The 22,740-nt window shown below is 39.8% G+C and overlaps 2 protein-coding genes across 3 annotated transcripts in view; one reads left to right on the plus strand and one right to left on the minus strand.

Annotated features, from left to right (window-relative positions):
• The window catches only part of FIRRM (FIGNL1 interacting regulator of recombination and mitosis), a 366,159-nt gene that overhangs the window by 81,630 nt on the left and 261,789 nt on the right, over positions 1-22,740 (plus strand). The gene's annotated exons all lie outside the window — the stretch shown is intronic.
• Positions 1-22,740, minus strand: part of F5 (coagulation factor V) — an 82,420-nt gene that overhangs the window by 10,443 nt on the left and 49,237 nt on the right. The window contains exons 8-19 of the mRNA XM_059935936.1: positions 21,670-21,850; positions 20,055-20,154; positions 19,409-19,620; positions 17,931-18,081; positions 15,328-15,540; positions 11,438-14,120; positions 8,455-8,617; positions 7,472-7,708; positions 6,377-6,587; positions 3,251-3,430; positions 1,285-1,401; positions 338-409 (exon numbers count right to left, since the gene is read on the minus strand). Of these exons, the coding sequence (XP_059791919.1) occupies positions 338-409; positions 1,285-1,401; positions 3,251-3,430; positions 6,377-6,587; positions 7,472-7,708; positions 8,455-8,617; positions 11,438-14,120; positions 15,328-15,540; positions 17,931-18,081; positions 19,409-19,620; positions 20,055-20,154; positions 21,670-21,850 (4,520 nt within the window). The remainder of the gene's footprint in view (positions 1-337; positions 410-1,284; positions 1,402-3,250; positions 3,431-6,376; positions 6,588-7,471; positions 7,709-8,454; positions 8,618-11,437; positions 14,121-15,327; positions 15,541-17,930; positions 18,082-19,408; positions 19,621-20,054; positions 20,155-21,669; positions 21,851-22,740) is intronic.

The following is a 22,740-nucleotide window of genomic DNA, read 5'->3' on the forward strand; positions in this document are numbered from 1 at the left end:
TAATACCTGGCCTATAAGACCCTGTGAATCTGGCTAGAATATTACACGGGTTAGTTCCATTGACATCTTACATTCTGCAAAAAACAGAGTAATGAGTAATTTCTGCTTAGAAAATACGTATAACAAAGTAAAATTTCCATGGTTAGAGATTACTGACCTCTAGGGGGTCAGTAATTAGATATTTTACTGCTGTTTTACTGTGTTGTGGTAGAGAAAAGCCTAGAGAGGAGCAATGGCCCATGGATTCAATAGGCAGCGTTGTCATGTACAGTTTTGCAGGCCGTATACAGCACAATTGTAGGAGGTGCCTTTTACAGGCTATGACGCTACTACGTACCCCAAAACTCAGAAGCCTTGATCTGTGAATCAGCTATGAGACCAGTGCTTAGTCCCACTGGCATTTTACAGTCTACAAAAAAATAGAACAATGAATAATTTTTGCTTAGAAAGTACATATAATAAAGTAAAATCTCTATGGCTATAGATTATACCTCTAGTGGGTCAGTAATTAGATGTTTTCACCTACCTGTGTGGCACTGACTTAAATATGTCTGACCATAAAATCGTAAATGTACTAGCAAGAACTGGTACTTTAACAGAAATTAAAATTAGTGACGCCCTAGTGGAAGACAACTTATCCTGAAGTGCAAATACTTTTTAAATTGATTTCCATCTGTTTGTATCTTAAAATAAGCCATTTTACAATATTAAGTACTATCCCTCATAAGACTATGTTCTCAAAAGTTGACCTGAAAGTTACAATGTTATTTATATACTGATCAAAGAAGGGAATACTAGCCACTGAACTATCTGGATGTTGACACAGTGCTTGGTACTCAACAGGTGCTTAATAAATGCTGGCTTGCTGGCTAGCTGGCTGGTTGGATGGATGGACAGATGGAAACTGTGTTTCTCGAATACTGAAATGCCAAGTTCAGTGACCATCTCGGTCACAGTTGAAGTCCTGGTTTCTCTCCCCTCCTCTACTCCGGGAGTCTGGAGAATTTCTTATGTTCACTTCCCCATAGATCACAAATCATGATGGAGGATGCTTTATATTCGTTCCTCAAATGAGAGGAATGCCTTTGGTGTGAACCATTTGGCTTAAAACTGATGTTTGCAGTATAGTCAGACTATAGGTCAGAATAAAAGAAATTACTGCTACAGATTACGCCTCTGTTATGTCAGAGTTCTCAGAGTTGAATATTTCCAATCTAAAAATTTGTAATATTCTAGGGACAGGCACTCTCCTGCTAAAAATATAATGTGGCTCTTGGATGATACCTCTGTCTGTGATGAGAAATGGCGTTTGCATCCCTGCTCTCTGGTTTTCTCCAACTTCTGTGTCTAGGAGCCACCAGCCAGGTTTTGATGCCTTCATTTCAAGAGTTTTAAATGAACCTAAAATAGAGAGTAAAGGACAACATTGCATGCACAAAGATTAACAGGTTAACATTGGTTGACCACTACCAAAGAATCCTAAAATCCCTGAATTGCAAGTGGTTTAGAATATAGCTTAAGAGTTACCCATTTCTCTTTAGGCAGGACTGCAGGTGTAACAAAGAGATCAAAACAAAACAACACACACACAAACTTACTAAAAATAAATTGCCCTGGGACTTTAAAAAATCTCCAACACCCCTTACTAGGAAGAAACTTTCATTTATCTAAATATAATGTTACAAGTTAACCCATATATAATACAGCTTATCAAAGCAACCTTGAATGATATGTCATTGGGCCTCAAAAATATTGTACATGTTTCCTGTCTCTCTCTTCATTTCTCTAGTTTTTCTTTTTTATCTGAGAAAATTAAAATAAAACATCCTTCCCCCATGTTTCAATATTTCTATAAAGTTTACATTTTAGAGAGAGATGTACAAAAATTGTTTCCGAAAATCACTGAAAGAATGAGCTTTCTGAAACCTCTGATTATCCATTCTGGTATTTAACATTACCTACCGCCAGTTAATACTTAAATTCTGCTGACTATAATATGTGACCATTTCCTAGATTGTGAGTCAAAAGTAATAACTGATGGTCATCCTCTTCAAACACGCTAAAAAAGACCTCCAGCCTTCTACTCTCTAATGCAGATATTAGGTATGAAGATTTAGGTGGGCCAGCGAACCCCAGCTTCTCGCAGGCTCATGGAAAGGATGACTGATCTGGTAACACTTGGTGAAAAGTTAGGAGTGAGTTTGACCTAATCCTTTCTGCCCCTGATATTAACAGAGTGGGTCTTTATAGCTTTGTTAATGAGAAACTGGCGTGTTTCAAACAAACAAGGACCCTTTTACCCCATCCTTAACTAAATCAGGCCCATTTGGGCTTGGGTGCCTACATCTGAGGCTGATTCACACATCAACCTCCCCACCCAAAGTCCTATCAAGGGACTGCCCTGATTAGCTTCTCAGCATTTATGGAAGGTAAGCTGCTTGTTAAAAATGCAAAAAAATGTTAAAAATCCTGGGCCCCTGCCCAAGTTCTATCAGATCAAAGTCTCTGAGAGCAAAATCTCTCAGCATCTGCGTCTTAACCAGCTTTGTAAATTTGTATTATGTCCACCGCAGTTTGAGGATCAATGGCATCTAGCACTTACACCTCCACTCACACACCTACGATACACACCTACAAACCACTGGCACGTAAAAATCCTTCTTGATGATTGTAGTTTGTTTAAACCTTATCATTATTTTGCATATGAAAAGCTTTACATACCTTTATTATTCTTTAGTTTTATAATCATTTAAAAATATATTTTTCCCCTCATGAGTCAGTTTAAGATTCAAATTCCTGCAGTCACTTGCCCAGAGATATCAGGGTGATAGAGTGAGCAGTAGAATTCAAGAACCCCGAAATCCTGGTAAGTTTCTGATCTCCTCCCAGCAGAAAGCTTTAGCTGCCTGAACCTCGTGGGATTCATTTTGTGATCTGCTTTAGACCTGGCCTGCGTGACACATCACGGCTTGGAAGAATCTGCACTAGACAGAGCATCTCTGTAGAGGAAAGTTGGGCTGCACATTTAGTCCGTGTGGTGCTACAAAGAGTGCAGACATTTAGCTGACTCTTCTGTATTCTGCATGCAGGTTTAGAATATGGCTTTGCCCAGGATCCATGCCAGAGCCCATGCTTTAACCCCTTTGGAAGGAGAGGCACAAGGAGGGAATGAGGAAGAGTTACAGATGCTAAGATTGTCTGCTCTCGCCATTTTGTCACAGGAACCTCTTTTCATTGCCGAGATCTTTACCAGGCAGAAGAGGCCAGACCCCTAACTGGTGCTGTTGAGTGCCATTTTCCAGCAGGGTCTGGCCATGAAAGTGAACCACATGAATGTCCTGGGAGCCGCCTATGTTCAGCAGGTGCAACCTCACCCACTCTTGCTCGTACATTCTCAGGCCAGGCAAGTTGTAGATCATCCCATTAATGGCTGTAAGGACAGAGAGTTGCAATCAATCAAAAATCTGTGTACATCAGGAAAGAGGAAATATGAGGGCTCCCGCTCACCACCCATCTTCTTTATTACTCTGTATGCCCAATCCCACCCAGACATAGTAAGGGGCCCCCTATATGTCATAATATCAGTAACAGGCTGAAACAGAGCCACCTTTTCCTTCTCACAGCAGCCTACTGCAGAAGTGTGGGTGAGTACCCTTTCCAAGCAGTTTATCACTCTTTTCCCCAGATTTACACTTTTCCTGTTCTGTGCTTTATCCATTTATTCTTTATAGTATGAATTTTCCTAGGCTACGAAAAGGGTAAGGACTAATGTGGGCAGATAAGTGAACTCTAGTCTTTAGAGGAAAGAGGGTAAGTGAGGGGATATGCAGTGTATCACCCTAAGGCCTCCTAAATTCAGAGATAGTTCCAGGCAAAATTAGGAAGTCGGTCTTTTTTTTTTTTTATTAGTTTATTTATTTATTTATTTTTGGCTGCATTGGGTCTTCGTTGTTGGGTCTTCGTTGCTGCACGCGGGCTTTCTCTTAGTTGTGGCGAGCAGGGGCTACTCTTCGTTGTGGTGCGTGGGCTTCTCATTGCAGTGTCTTCTCTTGTTGCAGAGCTCGGGCTCTAGGCATGCGGGCTTCAGTAGTTGTGGCATGCAGGCTCAGTAGTTGTGACGCATGGGCTTAGTTGCTCCGCGGCATGGGGGATCTTCCCGGACCAGGGCTCGAATCCGTGTCCCCTGCATTGGCAGGCGGATTCTTAACCACTGCACCACCAGGGAAGCCCAGGAAGTTGGTCTTTATCTTTGTTGTACCCACCAGCCTTAGACATTCATGTTTATTCTCTCGTTTGTCTGATTGCTCCTCTGCCCCCTTCCCAGCTTGGATGTCTAGGGTTCTCAGACTTTATCAACTCTCTCCTTACTGAAATATGTGTTTTTTAAGCATCTGATAAACTTGATCACCTTAAAAAATGAATACATACAAAATTTTAATGATAAAGCTTAATGCTACCACGCACTTAATTGGGACTGAAGTGAGGGAAGTTTTGGTGGTGGTGGTGGCTGTTGTTTATTCTTCTAAAGTTAAAGGAACTACTGTGGAATTTCAGGAGCCAGGAAAGTGAATTTTTGGAGGGAGAAGAGTTGAGATCATTTTGGCGCTCTTAAAATTATATCAGGTATGAAAGCGCCTGTCTACATACTCATAACACCAGCCTCACCTCCTCATCTTAGTTTCTGTGTAAGAAATAGATCTCCTAAAAGTAAAAGGTATCTCCAGTGGTTATTAGGTCAGCACTGCTAAACCATTACATCAGGATACAAAAGTGAAGATGCTCAACAGAGTAGGCACTCAGTAAACATTTGATAAATTGAGCTGAGTGAATAAAATTCATTCATTTGTTTACTAATCCAACACATATTTACTCAGTGCATACTGCAGAGGCCAGGCATAGATGGTCTGCTTATCAAATACCCTGATAAGTTCTACAATGTAAGATTACCAAATTACAGAGATTTAGACGACAATACATTTAAAACTAAAACTATACTGGATGCATTTTACGCTTTCTTTGAAGAATCAGGAAGCAGGGCCTCGAGGGTACTCAGCAAGTAAAGGGCATAGCTAAGAAATAGGCCTGTCTGATTCTGCAGTCTGTACTTTCCACTAGGTTGAGAGATTTTCAGAGGATGTGTTTCCTACCCCTGAGACCAAGCACCCTGGGCTGAAAGGCCTAGAGATTATAGGAGAAGAGAAAAGAAAGCTCTGCTTGGAGTCTGTGGGGCAGCTCTCAACTGACTCTATTCTAGACTGCTTAATAGAATTTCTTAACCTTGTGTGATAAGCAGAATCCAGAGAGTGGGGTTTTGGAGCAGCTTGTAAATCATATTGTTTCCTTTCCTCTACGCCAACGTGTTTTTACAGGTGAGATCAGATCGTATTCCACACTTACAGAAGTTTAATAAGGAAAATAAGCGAAAAAAGGGTAGCCTGAGTATATAAATGGGGTGGGAGAGGGAGCATAGACCGACTTAGCCTTGATGACTGGCTGGGGAGAGGAGGTGGCAGTGCACTGGATATTGCTTATAATGTCTTTTTTTTTTTTTTTTTTTTTTATTCCTGAAGCAATAGCAGCTTTCTTCTTTCCTATTACCCTGAATGACTGACCCATCACCCAAAGCACAGGACCTTCCTGATCAGAAATCTCATAGAAATCACCTCCATTTATCAAACTCTGAAAACAGGGTCTTCATTTGTCTTCTGATCCCTAAGTCATTCTATTTGTTGTTCACCAAATCCTAAATTCTGCCTTCCTCTAAAACTGTAGTTCCGTTGCCAATTTGCAGACAAAGTTCCTGAATGGATTTCAGAGTAGATATGCTTTCCCCTCTTTTCCCACCCAAATGCTCTCTTGGCACCCTTCTTCCATTAGCTGGCTACACAGTTTCCTATATCATTTTCTCCACATATGCTTTGGGTGCCACCTGGGAACTGCTGAGAGCTACAAATATTACAGTCATTCTTATTTTGAAAGTACGTGTGGGCGATCACTTCTACATAAATAATTGATCCTTTAGAGATCAAGAAACAGTTTTATTAACTGTTTAAATAGCAGAATAATGCTAATTCCTTTCCAATTTATGTTACCAACTGAAGCACACTGGCTTTTTTGTTGGTTTGCTTGGGTTGGTTTTGCAGCAGCAGCCTTGTGCGCTATCTTTTAGATTTCAGATTTTTGTATACTCTCTTTCACCTGCAGTGTCACCTGCCAGGTTACATCAGCGCTCGTAGACATTTAAGGACCTGGTGTCAGTTAGAGCTCCTGGTTCCACAGAAGCGTCTCATGTCTAATTTTGGGAAGACTTATGGGCAGGAATCACTATCACCCAGTGATTAGGTTCAGAGACTAGATCAAAGTCAGAGGAAAATACCATGAAACTCATGGGAGTTTTTTACTTCTGAGGATGTGCGTCTCCAAGACCTTGTGGGCTTCTTTTCATAGTACCAGCTCTTCTTTTCATCAAAGACCATAAAAAGTAGGACAAATTCTCTCATGTCCACAGGCATGTTGGTCTCCTTATGAAGTGTTCCTTTTCGGCAGATCAGAAGGGGTCCTATCAAGCCTGAATGGATATCTTTTTCCTGGAAGACAGTAAGCAAATTGCACGTATTATCTCTTTCTCAAGATTTTCTTTGCCCTTCTGACAATCACTGATCATATTGAAAAGGAGACCTTCTCAGAGGCTCTGAATTTGAAGATTATAAATGAATAGCTTAATAAGCCTGGATATTAATCATCTAATTCTGTGACGTTCACAGTCCCTTCCTCTGATTAATCCTTTGTTTCGACATGGTAGTCATGATAATAATAATAGTGATACTATTATAAATACTATTTATTGAGCATCTACTATGTTAAATATTTTGCCTATAGTATCTTATTTAATGCTGACGACAATCCTATATGGTAAAAAATAAATTCATTTTTTGAACAAATATTACCAAGTGCTTACTATACATGCTATATACTGTTATCTCATTTTTAACTTTGGAAGCTGAGGCTGAGCGAGCGCAAGTAACTTTCCTAGGGCTACACAGTCAGTGACAGGATAGGAATTGAAATCTAAGTCTGTGCTCTCTACCATGCTCAAAATGAGGGAGTCTTGATTTTGTAGTTCTTTTATTAAAAAAAAAAAAAAAAAAAGAATAAAAAGGCAGAAGAAAGCTAATACTTGTTCAAGGAAATTGCAGATAAACATCTTCTTCTGTAAAGGTAGTCACTCTAACTAGGGCCAACCTTTTAAGTATTCCTCATTCCTTTCCACTGAACAAATGCTTCTCACTGTCATCTGAAGATCTGCATGGAGAGTCCCTGATTACGGTAGCTGTCGACTGTTGACCATGATCCTTACACATTCCTCATGGAAAGACAGATATTTACTAAGAAATAATCATGACACTTCCATTTGGTGGACTCAGGTTATAAGTTAGGGGAAATGACAAAAACTTTCGACGGCTATGCTTACCTGGTTCACTGCTGAGTAGTAGGCCCAAGCCCGACAGGCGGAGCCAGGATTTTCTGGCCCTGATCGCTTAGTGGCGTGCCATACATATGTATAAGTGCTGTTGGGCTGAATGGCATTATCTTCCTTAAACCATTCAGGAGAGTCATCTTCATAAGTCTTTCCCTCTGATGATTTTTCATAGGAAAGCCCATGGGCATGAAGAGAATATGGTCTGGATGCTAAGTTTTTAAAATGAACCTACAAAAAAGAATGATTCACAAATGTATTTAAGTTTAATAAAGCCCAAAAAATGTCAGCATTATGGGTCAAAGTGGATGGCTATTAAATTGAACCCAAGATATATTGAATGCTTAGAATTGCAAAGTAACTTTCGTATATTATTTCATCTAATTTTACAACCATCCTATGAGATAGGGCCTGAGTAGTTTACTCCAGAAACGCCAAAACAGGTTTGTTTTTAGGCTCAAAGCAAAAGTATTGACATTATTTACAAATGAAATGATAAAGATAGGTGCTACAGATTTGAAAATGAATGAGACTTGGGTTTTACTCACAATAAGGTTTCAACCTACTGGCATAGAGAGAGGTGCACATGTGAATGCAAGTTAAAAATCTGGAGACAAAAGGTGCTATAAACAAAGTATGAATGGGATTAGGTGGGAATGCCTGGGAGGAGCAATTCAGCTGAATGTTTAGGAGAGGTTGCGGGAATTAAAGAAAGTTTCTTAGGAGAAATGGAATTGGCCCGTATAGAATGAACAGGAGCTTAGCAGAGGGAGAAATAAAATTATAAGATCATTTTTTTTTTTCTTGAAGAGTGGCAAGTTACTTGGCAAGAAGTCTTTGAAAAGAAATGTAGATATTTGTTAATTTTGAAAAATAAATAAGTCACCATAGCTCTCTTGCCACTTTCATCTCTACAACCCTCTGGTGCTTGTGGAAATTCCTCTGATGATCTTAGCAATGCTCAAAAGATGACTTACTTGGATAACGTCATCCACTTCAGCTCTAATGATAGGACCAAGTATGCCAAGATGCTCTTCATACTCTCCCCGAGGATCAAGTTTGTTAAAAGTGCTATCAAGGTACTGTCGAAAAACTACTTTCTTGTATATGGTGTCCTTTGAAACATCATCAATGTCTTCACTGAAATGATAATAATAGCATTTGTTTAAAAGAACAAATTAAAGACCATTCAAGAATTTAGGAAATTATCTCTGTTTCTGAATATAGTATATAGAGAAGATATTTGATAAATATTTGATGAACAAATGAATTAAAATATAAATAACTAAAACCACAAGCCAGTAAATATCCTTCAACTCCCAGCTCATATATCATTTCTTGGTATCTCCTCCTATGATCCTTTAGACTGGGTCAAATCTCTAGCATTCCTTACATTTCTATACTATTACTATAGTATATATAGTAAATCCCTGTAGTATTCTTATAATATTTCTATAGTATATATAGTAAATTATATATCATTTATTCATGAGATTATCTATTAATATCTGACTCTACCACTAGAGTGAAAGCCCCATGAGGTTAGGGATTGTGCCTAGTTTGTTTATAATTTTTATTTCTAGTGCCTAGCAAGTTATCTGGCACATAGTGAGCAGATATTTATTTAATGTATTAATGAATGACAAATATAATCATATATTAACATAGCAGATTTTAATATCAAAAGCAGACAAAGCCATGTGATGGGACAGTGCCAGGACAGGCAGATGATAAGAGTCAGTTGATTTAGAGGGTCACCCCTGTAAAGGTCACTGGATGGGAGAGTGTTTTATACTCTGAAAGTAGCCACTCTTCGCACATTTGCTTTTGCTAAATCATAGTATTCCTCATGTAGTTCGCCAGCTCAGTCTGGAGCTAGAGCACATTTCCTACTGACTCTTAAATTTCCCAGGAGTCTGGGAAACAGGCCAAAAGCTCATCCCTCAGTCTCACAGTATTTGTTATACAACATGAGCCATCCACAGAGAATCCCATTCTGCCTTCCTTCTAGCCTTTCTACCGGATTAACCCCGTTCTTCCAGACTCTAAGCATAACATACAGTCTCACAGAACACATGGGGAGGAGCAAAACAACTTTGCCATAAAAATGGGTTGCATATCTGGAATGGGACATAGGATTTTGAAGGAACTAGTTCCATCCCTTTACACTCTGGAAAACCTTATTCCCTCAGTGACTTGCTTAGAAATCCCTAGATAAACTATTTATTCTCATATAGTAATGGGTGCTACATCTAAATAGGAAGTCATGGGAGAAAGTCTCTTAAACTAACAGAATTCTAATATGGAAATGTCAGGCATCAGATTAATGAAATAATTTCTGTAAGTCATACCATGCATTGTGTTTGCTTACTCTAGTTGCACTTTGGTTTTAACTTTAGTAGTGTAACAGTTAGCTTTTGTAAAATCTGTGGGCTATATCTGGACACTTTACACATGGTCCCCATGATATCCCTGAGAATCTGTAGTTGCTTCTCGTCCCCCTTTCTCTCCTTTCTCTATATTGTCATCCCAGAATATAGAACCCAGACCAATATGGCTTTCCACACTTGAGCAAAATTAAATTAAAAATTATCTTTTAAAAATGCATGTGGCTCCCTTAAAAACTCTCTGTTGTAAGTCAGGCCACTTACAAAATTGCATCAACTCCTTCAACTCTATGGTTGAAGAGTGGCTGGAACCCTAAAATGTTAGAGCTGCAGCAGATCTTGGGGGCCACTTGGTGTAACTCCTTCATTAAAAAGACTGCAAGTAACAAGGTTCGGGAAAGGAACTGACATATTCCAGTAAACTAGGAATGGCTTAAAGCTTTTGAAGGGTTTCTCATTGCTCTTTGAAAAACATCAAAATTCTTCCCAGGGCTCACAAAGTCTAGTGGCATCTGATCTCTGCAGAGCTAGCCGAACACTTTCCTAGCACCCACCCTCTTCTTGAGTTCCAGCTACACAGGTCTTCAGCTTCAGGGCTTCCTCCTTCCTCAGGGCCTTCATCATGCTGTTCTCTCTGTCTAGAATGCTCTGCCCTCTCTACCTCCTGTTCATCTTCAGATCTTAGCTCAAATGCCGCTTCTCCAGAGTCAGACTCCCCAGTTCTCATATCTCCATATATCACCTTTCCTTATTGGTCTTTATCATGGTTAATTTTTACACTTATTTATGTGAGCACTTGGTTCATATCTTCCTGCCCAACTAGACATAAGTTCCATCAGGGCAGGAGTCCTGTGTTTATATTCTCTTTTATAGTCTCAGCACTTAGCACAATGCCTAGGAGAGAATAAGTGCTCATTAAAGAGTTATTGACTGAGTGAGTCTATAAACCAAGTTAAAACAAAAGTTTAAATCAAGATAAATCACTATGTAATGAATGGCTCAGTTGAGGGTATAAACTTTCTTTTTGTTTCTAAGCTACTTTATACCCTTGGCCTCTGCTACTGGAATCTTATGGAATTTGAATTCATCTTCACCAAGATGCTATATACTTTATATTGATCAGTAAACAATTTAAAATGTTTTTGTTAAATAAGTAATTGCAAAAGGAGATTTCTACATCACAAGTTTGGATTTGAAGCCAACTTCAATGAAATCATATTGATTAGCCTATAGCTATGGATAGGTTGGGCTCTGCATTGGAGCAAGAAGACGGGGTAGGAACATGTGTGATGAGAAGAGAAGAGAGAGGAGGGGGCTAATTTAACTACAAAATATTATAGACTTCTTAGAGTGATTGCTCTTATATTGTCCAGATGTCACCTAAAGTAGAGAAGCTAATCTTGGAATTGACAAAGGAAACAGTATAGACCAAGTTGCAATAGGGGAACTAAATGATACTTAACTAAGTTACACTTAGTATAATTTGCCCAGAATCATCTCCTTAGACTGCTGTAATTACTTTTTTTAGCAGTAGTGGAAAAGTGAGAATATAAAAGGAGAGAACTGGCCAAACCTTTGTGCAAATTTTGAATAATCCCAGGATAGTTCTTCAGCAGCAATGTAATAATTTTTTCTGTTTCCATTGTTGCTGCGAAGGTACCATGCTGCAATGTTGTCAGGATTTCTGGAGGAGCTGATGTCTGTCCTAAGATCAGTTTGGTAAGGGTCATCATAGGCCACAAAATCAAATTCACTATACTCTTCTTCACTGCTCTCTTCCTTCTGCCTTGGAATAATTTCAATGTAATCTCCATCATCTCTACTGAGGCCTACTATGACCAGTGGATTAAATTCTCTTGGTATAGAAGTGTTATTTAGTGGAGAGTGTGGTGGAGGAGATGGCATCTGACCAAGATCTGCATAAGGGAAAGTGTGACCAAATTCTGGGAGAGGCAATGACTGACTAGATTCAGAAGTGTGGGATGTCTGATCGAGATCTAGAGGAGGTGATGTCTGCCTGAGATCAAGAGGAAGGGATGTCTGACTGATGTCTGGAGAGAGAGTTGCCTGGTTGAGGTCTGGGGAAAGTGGCATCTGACTGAGGTTTGGGGGAAGAGTCGTCTGGCCAAGGTCTGGAGAAAGGGTTGTCTGGCTGATGTCTGGAGAGAGAGCCTGGCTGAGGTCTGGGGAAAGCGTTGTCTGGCTGAGGTCTGGAGAGAGCCTCTGCTGGCCAGGGTCTGGAGAAAGGGTTGTCTGGCTGAGGTCTGGAGAGAAAGTCTCCTGGCTAAGGTCTGGGGAAAGGGCCATCTGGCTGAGGTCTGGAGAGAAAGTCTCCTGGCTAAGGTCTGGGGAAAGTGTTGTCTGGCTGAGGTCTGGAGAGAGAGTCTGGCTGAGGTCTGGGGAAAGTGTTGTCTGGCTGAGGTCTGGAGAGAGAGTCTGGCTGAGGTCTGGGGAAAGTGTTGTCTGGCTGAGGTCTGGAGAGAGAGTCTGGCTGAGGTCTGGGGAAAGTGTTGTCTGGCTGAGGTCTGGAGAGAGAGTCTCCTGGCCAGGGTCTGGAGAAAGGGTTGTCTGGCTGATGTCTGGAGAGAGAGCCTGGCTGAGGTCTGGGGAAAGTGTTGTCTGGCTGAGGTCTGGAGAGAGAGTCTCCTGGCCAGGGTCTGGAGAAAGGGTTGTCTGGCTGAGATCTGGATAGAGGGATGGCTGACTGAGGTCTAGAGAGGTGGTTGTCTGCCAGACTTCAAGTTCCAAGGAAGGGAACGTTTGACTAACATCAGTAGGGAAGGCCTTGTTTCTTAGGTCATAGTCGGGTGTCTGGCTGGGCTCTGGAGGAGGAGATCTGTGACTGGGGACTGTACTGGAGTGCGTTGGATCAGAGTCTTGAATAGGGAATGTTTGATAGTGTTCCTCTGGGCTCACTGTCTGATAAAGATCTGGAGGGGAGCTTGTTTGACTGGTGTCATTTGGGGGGTTTTGATCACCATCAGGAAGTGAGGCTATGAGGCTAAGGTTCATAGAGGGGAATGTCTGATTGAGGTCTGCGGGAAGAGATGTTTCATTGGATGTATGGAGTAACAATGAATGATTATGTCTCCCGTCTGAAAATGAGATGTTGGCCTCTACTCTCAGTGGGTGAAAACTCCTTGGAGATAGAGGAACATGGTGTGCAGGCTTCTCTTCCTTTTTCTTTCTTCGTGTCCTAATTAAAAAAAGGCCTTTCTTCAATCTACTATTTCCTCCATCTTGTCTTCCTTGTAGAGGTTTACGTCTAGTTACAAAAAATGTTGGGTGGCCACTCTGCTTTCCATGCTTGTTTTTAAAAGGGATGTTTTCTCCCCAAGTCCTTGAGTCATTCTGGGGGCTGTTTGGCAGCTTATTAACAGCATTGTCTTCATAAGCATCTTGGATTATTTCATAACTGCCTTTCTCAGAAACCAAATGCCATTCCCCATTCAGAATCTTAGATGGATCCTTTTGTTGTAAGAGTAACAGATCACTGGGAAGGTTCTCCCAGGGCCCTATTCTGGAAGAAGAAGAGTTGCCTTGGCTTAAATGTCTACCAGTTTTATGTGCTGGGAATTCCATCTGGGAGAACCTATGCTTTGTTGCTCGGCCTCTTCCTGCCTTGAATCTTTTACGTTTAGCATGTTCTTGATTTCTGAATTCTTCTGTACCAAATGGAAGCAGGCTTATCCCTGTGACATCTGAGTGTAGAGGATCTTCTATAGGATCTTCAGAATAAGGGCTGGAATGCTTTGCTGTGGGAGGGTTGAGAACTGAGTTCTTATCCAAGCTGGTGTGTTCCAGCGGGGGACCAGCTGTGGTGGCTTCTGGGTGAGGAAGAATTTTCAGAGGTTGTGCAAAGTTATTGGCAATAAGCCTGCTAATGTTACCTGGGGAAGAAGAATTTGAACCAACAGTTCTGTTGGTACTTGGAGGAATGAATTCAGAGTTGTTCTCCAGAGCCAGGGCAGTAAGATTGAACTCATCTTTCTCCTGAGTCGATGATGAATTTCTGAATGACCTGATTCCTAATGATAAAGCCAGTGTGTTCTGGTAATCATAGTCAGCATCATTATTTTTATCTTTGATTTCTGAAGAATCACGCATTTTCCTTGTAGTTAGGGATGTAGATCCTAAAGGTTCGTATGTAATCTCATATGAGTCATCATCATCCCGGATACACTTGACATCCCTGAATCTCAGCCACAGTTTTTTGCTTCTTGGATTGGAATTCATGGTAGTTAACATCCAAGTTCCTACAAAATAGAGACAGAGAGAACAGAGAGCTCTGAGTACAGCAAAAGATATAAAAACCCTATGGTCCATTGTGGCAGATCATTTCCAGTGAACTTTCATCGGGGATACTGTGGTCTGTGGACCACAACTCATCTGTGAACTGTTGGTTACTGTTCCACAGTGACATAAGGAAAGAAATCGAGAGGAAAGTGTATAGGAAACCTTTTAGCAATTTGACATTTCTATGACATCCAATCATGTGATCAGCATACTTATCTCATTTAACAGAATATAGACCCAACATATTGGTCAGTGAAAATTAGGGAGAAAAAAACTTGCAGCACAGATAGTTTGAGAGTCACTATTTTAGAATATATTTTTAAAGGGATGAGTCAAGAATGAAATGGACTTAGAATATCATAAGCATCTTGTAAGTTGCACATTTTGTTAGAGAGCTGGAGTTAGGGGGAAGATGATGATGTTTACCCCCACAAATAAGAGACATATAGATATTTCTAAGTAATAAATAATTCAGGTGGGCCTAGGGCAGTTTTGAGTTTCTTTGAAATGGTATGATTTGCTGGCACACTGAAGATTTCCTGAAAAGTCTTCAATAGTTACCACATGTTGATTGTCTACTGAGTCCTAGGCACTTGGCACATATAACAATTAATGGTCAAAGCAACTCTGTAAGGTGTTATTATTCTGTTTTTCAGATGAGTAAACTGAGGCTCAGTGAGGTGGAGTAATTTGTCCAAGGCTACACAGATATCAAGTGGCAAAGCAGGATTTGAACCCAGGTCTGATGAATTCCAAAGCCCATGTGCTTTCCATGGCACTGCTGTCTCTGAAGCCAGCCTCTAAGGCACTATATCGGGTGATCACTAACCCTAGGGTGGGATGGCTGTCTTATAAAGCTGAAAAAGGCATTTTGATAAAAGAAATGCTCTTTTGTGGCTGAATGCTCACGCTTTCTCCTCAGAGTCATGCCTTATCTTTTTACTGTTGTAGCTTTACTTCTCACTTAGCCCAGAGAAGGATAAATGGAATGCACATTAAAGGACTGGCCCCATTTAAGTAATTAATTCCCGAAACAGAAATCATGAGTAGTACTGAAAAGAAAGCCCGCAAGGGATCAGAGAGAGAAGCCCAGGAACCATGGTAGTCTGGAGAGCTGCAGCAGACTGGGTAGATCAGAGAGTCCCCTTTAAGAGTCCAAGCTCTTACCAACATTATCCATTGTGACAGTCACAGATTCCCCACACATGGGGAAGAGGGTCAAGGTGTCCTCGTGTTTCTTTCCATAGATGAATGAGTGCCCAGTGAAGTGAATGGTCAAAATGTCATTCTGGGTTCCCATACTGCAGAAGTGCCACTGGACGGTGTCATCAAAGCAGAATCCTAGTGTGGGTATGCTCTCAGGCACATAGCCATTGATAGCTGAAAGAGTGAAATTTGTTGAAACATCAGGCCTATGCCAACAAAAGGGAATGTGTCTAATTATACTTACGGTAAATATCCCATTGGTAATTTGGTTGCATCTGAGCAGTGATTATCTGAGATAAGCTTTACCAAATCTAAAGTGTAACTGGAAAATCAAACTCAGACTTTTCAAATGAGAGCTTATTCTCCTAAGTTAGCCAAGGGAGAAATGTCAGGATAAAGACAAAGCCTTTCACATTGATTTATTTATTCATTTTATTTATTCATTTGTTAAGTGTATATTAAATATTTTGTACTCTAGGTTCTGCTTTTAAAGATATTCCAAAGGTAACTTAGAATTTTGTCTAGAGTAATTTTACCTGGAGAAAAAGCATAATATAAGAAATACAGATTCTTGACGCATTAGTTATTTTTTTCTTCTTCTTTTTCTTTTTTAAACATCTTTATTGGAGTATAATTGCTTTACAATGGTGTGTTAGTTTCTGCTTTATAACAAAGTAAATCAGTTATACATATACATATGTCTCCATATCTCTTCCCTCTTGCGTCTCCCTCCCTCCCACCCTCCCTATCCCACCCCTCTAGGTGGTCACAAAGCACCGAGCTGATCTCCCTGTGCTATGCGGCTGCTTCCCACTAGCTATCTATTTTACGTTTGGTAGTGTATATATGTCCATGCCACTCTCTCACTTTGTCCCAGCTTACCCTTCCCCCTCCCCGTATCCTCGACACATTAGTTATTGAATGCAAAGTAATGTCCCTAAAAATGAAGCCTATTTAGCACATTTTGCAATTTTAATTGCTCTGTCTTAGCATTTATATAATCTCTAGTTTGCACTCAACTATCAAGTTCAGACATTTTCATTCTCTTTCCAAGGGATACAGTTTTTAGTCAGTATCATTGTCTACTTATATACTAAGCATGATAATAATATCACAGATATGATTTCTATAAGGGCAGGGTCCATGTCTGCCTAGGTTACCACGATAGTCCTAATCTTAGTACAATGCCTGGAACTAGGGAGAACTTAAATATTTATCGAATAGCTGACATAATGTGTTTTTAGTTTGTGCCTCATTCAGGAAGCTTTTCCAAATGGTCTATAGCTGCACTAATTTGGGAGCCACTAGCTACCAGTGACTACTGGGCACTCGAAATATGGGTAATCTGGATTGAGATGTGCTGTGAGTATAAAATACACACTGGATTTCAAAGATTTAGTAAGAAAGTAAATCTCATTAATTTTAATATTGATTATATGTTGAAATGATAATATTTATGATATATTAAATTAAACATTATTAAATAAATTTCATATATTTCTCTTTAATTTTTAATATGCCTATTAGAAAACTTTAAATTATATTTGTGGCTCATATATAATTTCTAACGGACAGCGAGTGCTAGTCTAGAGCTATGACAGATTCATTGCCAAAATGAAATTAAGTACAGAAAGCTGAGGCTAACTCCCTGTTTCAAATTATTTTCCTGGCACCTGCCAGTTCTGAGAATCCCCAGTTGTTAGTTGTCTGAAGTTATATGAACAGACCATGGAGAAACCATCCTCGTACCTGTGATTACTTATCAGAGAAAGTGATAATAGTGACTCTCAACTCTGAGGAAGGGGACGATGACCATTGTGGAGAAGTTTGCTTCCAGCTGGCTCAGTGAAATCTCTCCCTGACTTCCCATACCAGTGGCTTTGGGCACTGACTTTAAAAACTGTAGCAAAAGCCTGAACCTTGGCTCAGGGAATTCTTTCTGTTCTGAACTTCTTACTGTGTACTTAAAACTTCTTTATGGATTGACTTTCCAAGACTCTTGTCTCCCATATGCATTTTGCCTTAGTTTGATTTGACAATCCAATTTTGGATTATTTACCCTGTTTCTGCCCTGGCAGAAATAAGAAATAGACAGGACAAAAAAGTAACTAAAGGAATAAGCATTGTTACATTTATGCTAAAGAGGACTACTTAATATTTCTGCCCTGGCCATAAAGAGTATTCACCTTGCACCCAGTCTAAAATCCCCAGATACCTCTGACCAAGGCCTCTTCCCTCACCATCCATCCCTCACCCTGTTCTTACCTGCTCAGAGCAAGTGCACATGCACATGTGTGCGTGCATGCACACACACACACACACACACACACACACATACACATTTGGAGCAGGAGACCAAGAAGACTTATAAGGATAACAAGCTTTTTACCTCATGCTGTAAAAAGATTTCTATAATATCACCCAGTAATTTCATCACCAAATCCCTAGACTGGAAGTGAGGGTAAGAGGTGAGTGGATTCTAATCCATGTCTCTTCCTCTAGGAAAGTCACACTTCAACCACAGGAGTGAAAAACTGATGGACAAAAAGAGTGCTCCGACTTACTGCTCATGATGTTTGACTCATAAAACTTGGGGTCATCACGTTTCACCTTCTCAGGATTTTCACAAAACTTGTAGATGTTGTCCTCAATGTACCAGCTCTTGTTCTCATCAAACACAGCAAACATAGCTTGCTGCTCAATGTCTGCTGCCCTCTGGAGGGTAAAAGTGCTGTGTTCAGTGATTGACGTCCTAGCAGATTGATTAACTACAACACTGAGTTCTCAGAAACCAAAGGGGTACAGGTCTTGGGTCCAATGAAGCCATAAATTCAGACATCTGTGAGAGCCCATTGTGTACAAAGCCCTTGTTAGAGCCAAAGGTAGCATGTCAAGGCAAACAGAGCAGATCAGAAAATTCAGAGACTAAAATATCCTAATAGAAAAATCCCATTTCAACGTTAGCAACTGTAATTCTGTTTATCTCTGTTATCACCTTTCAACTCGAATGATTGATTGGATGTGCTCCAAATAGTTGCAAAGGATAAAAAAGAAGGGTGCAGTAGGAAAGTTTTATATCTCTCCCTACCTGTTTCCTTTCCCAGCTCAATAAATTAGGGTCTTCCAAATGTCTCTTTCTGCTTTTTCTAGGCATATATTTATTTTATATGCCTCGGGATGAGACTTCTTTGATTATAGCTTAGCCTAATTGGGAATTTTAAGTTAATGATATGAGGCTTTTATTCTTCAATGAAGATAAGCTCAGAAGATCCATATCTTTGTTCACATTCTTCTGTATAAATTGGTCTTGCTAGAGATAGACCATTGTCTGGGTTCAACTTCATGAGAAGCTATGTCTGCAAGCTATGTCTGCCTGTATCTCCTTTCTCTCCCTATTGCAGGTCTCTAAAAATAACAAGGACTGGTACAGAGCTTTACACTTTTACCAGATGGTATCTCATTGAGCCGTGAGACAACCCTATAAAATTTTTAGGAGGGGGTAATACCCTTTTTTTTTTTTAAATTTTATTTATTTGTTTATTTATTTATTTATTTGGATGTGTCGGGTCTTAGTTGCAGCAGGCGGGCTCCTTAGTTGCAGCTCGTGGGCTTCTTAGTTGTGGCATGCAAACTCTTAGTTGCAGCATGCATGTGGGACCTAGTTCCCTGACCAGGGATCAAACCCTGGGCCCCCTGCATTGGGAGCGCGAGTCTTAACCACTGCACCACCAGGTAATACGCTTTTGATGAAAGGAAGAAATTAAGAGAAACTAGCACGGACAGATCTGGAATTTGAAACAAACAAACAAAATACAGTATCACACTGTAGACTTGCCTTCTCCAGTGAAAGTCCATATGGAAATAGACAAGACAAAAAAGTAGCTAAAGGAATAAGCATTGTTACATTCACACTAAAGAGGACTACTTAATATTTTCTGGTTCTCTAGAAGCAAAAGCCCCATTATTTAACAAGGAGAACTAATCTGTTCCAGTCAGAAGAAATTCCTGGAATTTCTGAAAGGTTACTTCAAGGACAAAATACCTGTATGCCTCGCTTATCCAAGGATCTGCTCTTACAAATTAGAAGTAGCCCTATCAGCCCAGAGGCAATGTCCCTTGTGATGTCCACATTACTGTAGTATGGTCTTGTTAAGCACTGAGCGTCGTTTTCCGTGGGTTCATCCGACTCTAGGATGTTCCACTTATAAGTATAGGTTTCCCCTGGTTGAACTGCTTTGATCATGGTGTTACTGCCTGAAAGAAAATATAGTCAAAATTGTTTTCGATTTTCAAAATTATTTCATGGAAATAAATTAAATAAACAAATAAGTAAATAAGAAATGAATGAATAATTTAAAATAATTGAGCTCTTGTTAGAATCAATGTTGGGAAAGGAATATTATTTTTATATTAAGTTCCACTTGATAGAACTCTGGATAGCATGTAGCTATTACATATTCGTCCACTAGAGGCCACTTATGGCACTAACGAAGGACACCATATTTTTTAATCATTAGGATAAACAAAATCCCTGAAGTGAGCAGTGTTTGGTTGTGACTTTGAGGATACCCCTATATGTGTACTACCTGACTGTATAAGTTATACTACTGGGCAAGGAGGACAGTAGAAAATTACGGCAACCTCTCAGAAGTCAATAGTTTCATTCAGTAGAAGTGAAAGGTTCAAACCTGAGGTGGAGGAAGAGTTGACTTCATCTTCATAAGGAGAGAAGGTCACACCATGAGGGTAAATGCTGTAGCTGCGGCTGGCCATATTTTTGAACATGATCTACAAAATTAACTCAAATTCATTATTTCAGGATTTAAGGTCAATCATGAGAACAGAGGATGCTAGCTTTGCATATTTACTTGTGGGATAGTGTGTGTGTGTTTATGTCAGTGCAAACTAATGCTGTTTATCTGAGTGGCAACCTCTCCCCATCACCTGACAGATGCGTTTGAGAGAGTTCCACTCACATAGTAAGGTGGAAAATGGAAAGAGAAGTCTAACCTTAGAAGTGACATTTTCCTCACAGTATATCACTCTCTCCAAGTTGGTCGCCATGCCCTGTCCCCTCTCCTTTCAGCTTGGACCACATCTGCCTTTGAATCTGCTCCTTCTCTTCTCTTAGACCATGATCACCTTCTCCAGCCTGCCAGATCCCCCAGAACCCTGTCATCAAGTCATCTCCTTGATGGGGCACAGAAAATAGCCAGATCCTGAATTGCCAATGAGGCATATTTCCACTTTCTAAGAGTACCTAAAAGGGATCAGAAATGAGGGAAGGAAAAGAGAACAGAGAAAGGCTGCTTTCTGTCCTTTTGTTATTTTTTAAATGAACAGAATTGGCCTTGTCTGTAGATATCCTCTTGGTTCATTCCCATGAAGAGGTGAAGGGAGGAGCTTTATGCACACAGGAGTCCTACTTAGCCTGCTGAATCTTCAGAAGAGAATTTTAATCTTATCTTCTACTTGCTTGCCAAAGCATCTGGATCATCCTTAATCTGCAGATTATCTGCATTCTAGAATCTTGCCAAAGATTGCAACTTTCAATTCTCTGCAGTCTAGTTCTTATCAGAAGGTAAGGTGATGATGTGACACAGCATTTAAGGAAAACTGTCTGAAGAACACTCAGTGTTCTTGAAACATATCAAAATTTACCTGCATCAGAGACCAATCATCAGAGAACTACATACCTAGACCACATTGATGAATTGTTTTCATTCAGTTGGGTTATGTTCTCAGCTATAATGAGAAACATTATTTTAAAAAGCTTTGTAACTTTTAAATTTATAAATTTATTGTACCAGTAGGAAGTTATCAAGGATTCCATCTACTACATCACACAGCACCCTCTTTTTTAAGGATCCATGGGAGAAATTCCTCTTAAGTCTCAGTAGCAGGGGAAACGGTGCTTTTATGACTGCTGTGACTCCTGCCCTGACCTAGTTCCCTTTTTACTTCGGCTGCTAGAAAGCTTAGGACAAAATTTGTTGACAACATTATAGGAGCATATGGTATGTGTTTCATCATACTTATCTTACCCTTGGCTTTATTTTCTTTGTCCCCATATTATCCTTCACCCCAATTACATTGGCTCCTTGTTTTATTCCTTTATAATTTGATAAACTGTCTCAGATTGTTTGTATTATGAGATAGGCTACAATAAGCACAAATACTACATAAAAATTAAAGCTGCATTTTAATTAAAACTTATATGGACACATTAAAAAAATAACCAGTACTTATAATCTTGTTTTCACTATTTAATTTCTTCCATGGTTCTATATTTCTGTTACTTACTTTAAGTGTGTCTCTGACCTGGGCTCTGATAATAGGGCCCAAGATCCCCCCATCTTCTTTGCTATTGGGATCCTCCAGGCGTTTGGTGAAGGATGCATCTTGGTACTGTTTGTAGACAACCTTCTTATAATGTTTTCCAATTTGGTTTGAGAAATTATCCAAATGCAGAGATCTGTACTTTCTTAAAGTGAAATAAAATTTAAAAGATTAAATCATTTTCTCAAGTAGAGACCCCAGTATGATAGGGAAACCCTTATGCTTAGAAGTTCTGCTATTGAATTAGCTAAAATGCTAGTTTCCTTAAGGAAAACAAACAAACAAACCTTAATGTGGTTTGCAAAGTCCTGATACCTTCTCTCTAGTTGGAAAACTGGAAACCTCTGATCTGTCTCCTCCACCACTGATAAAGTCTTAATCATGGTTAGAACCAGCTGCTTAGATCTTCCTGTCACTATGGTTTCTAGAGTAGGCCTTCGCTATCTCTGAAAGGTCTACCTGGATGAAAGGATAAGATACAGTATGAATTTTTCTTAAGTATTTCTTATCACTTAACTTATGATATCCTTATTGGCTGTCCAGGTATTTCTCAATCTCTAAAAGCACAATCCCACTCTAGGAAGCTTCTGCTGTCTTTATTAAACATAAGTTCTGTGCTGTTGGGCGATCTCTTCTACCATCCACCCAGTCCTGGTGCCATCTGAAAACCAACTGCCTTCACCCATCTTCTGTAGCTACTGCAATAAATGATTTAGGGGAAGCAACATGAACCACTTTCCCCCTTAGTCCTTTTTATAGCCTTAGTTTGCAAAAGCAGAGTTCCATGGTAGAGTTTATCCATTTTATGTGTTTATTTTACACAATAAAAATCACTGACTGCTGCTAGAGAGTTCTGGATTCTTATCTCAACCCCACTTCCCTAACCCTTCCTGCATTTTCTAAATATTCACTTGTATTAATTTCATGTGTATAATTCCAGAGTATCTTTATGCAAATATGACTTGCAAATATAAATATTCTTATCCTTTCACTCCTTTAACAAAAGGCAGCTATTTATATATTCCATACTATACC

This window comes from Balaenoptera ricei, chromosome 1 (assembly GCF_028023285.1).
Source record: "Balaenoptera ricei isolate mBalRic1 chromosome 1, mBalRic1.hap2, whole genome shotgun sequence".
Taxonomy (NCBI): Eukaryota; Metazoa; Chordata; class Mammalia; order Artiodactyla; family Balaenopteridae; genus Balaenoptera; species Balaenoptera ricei.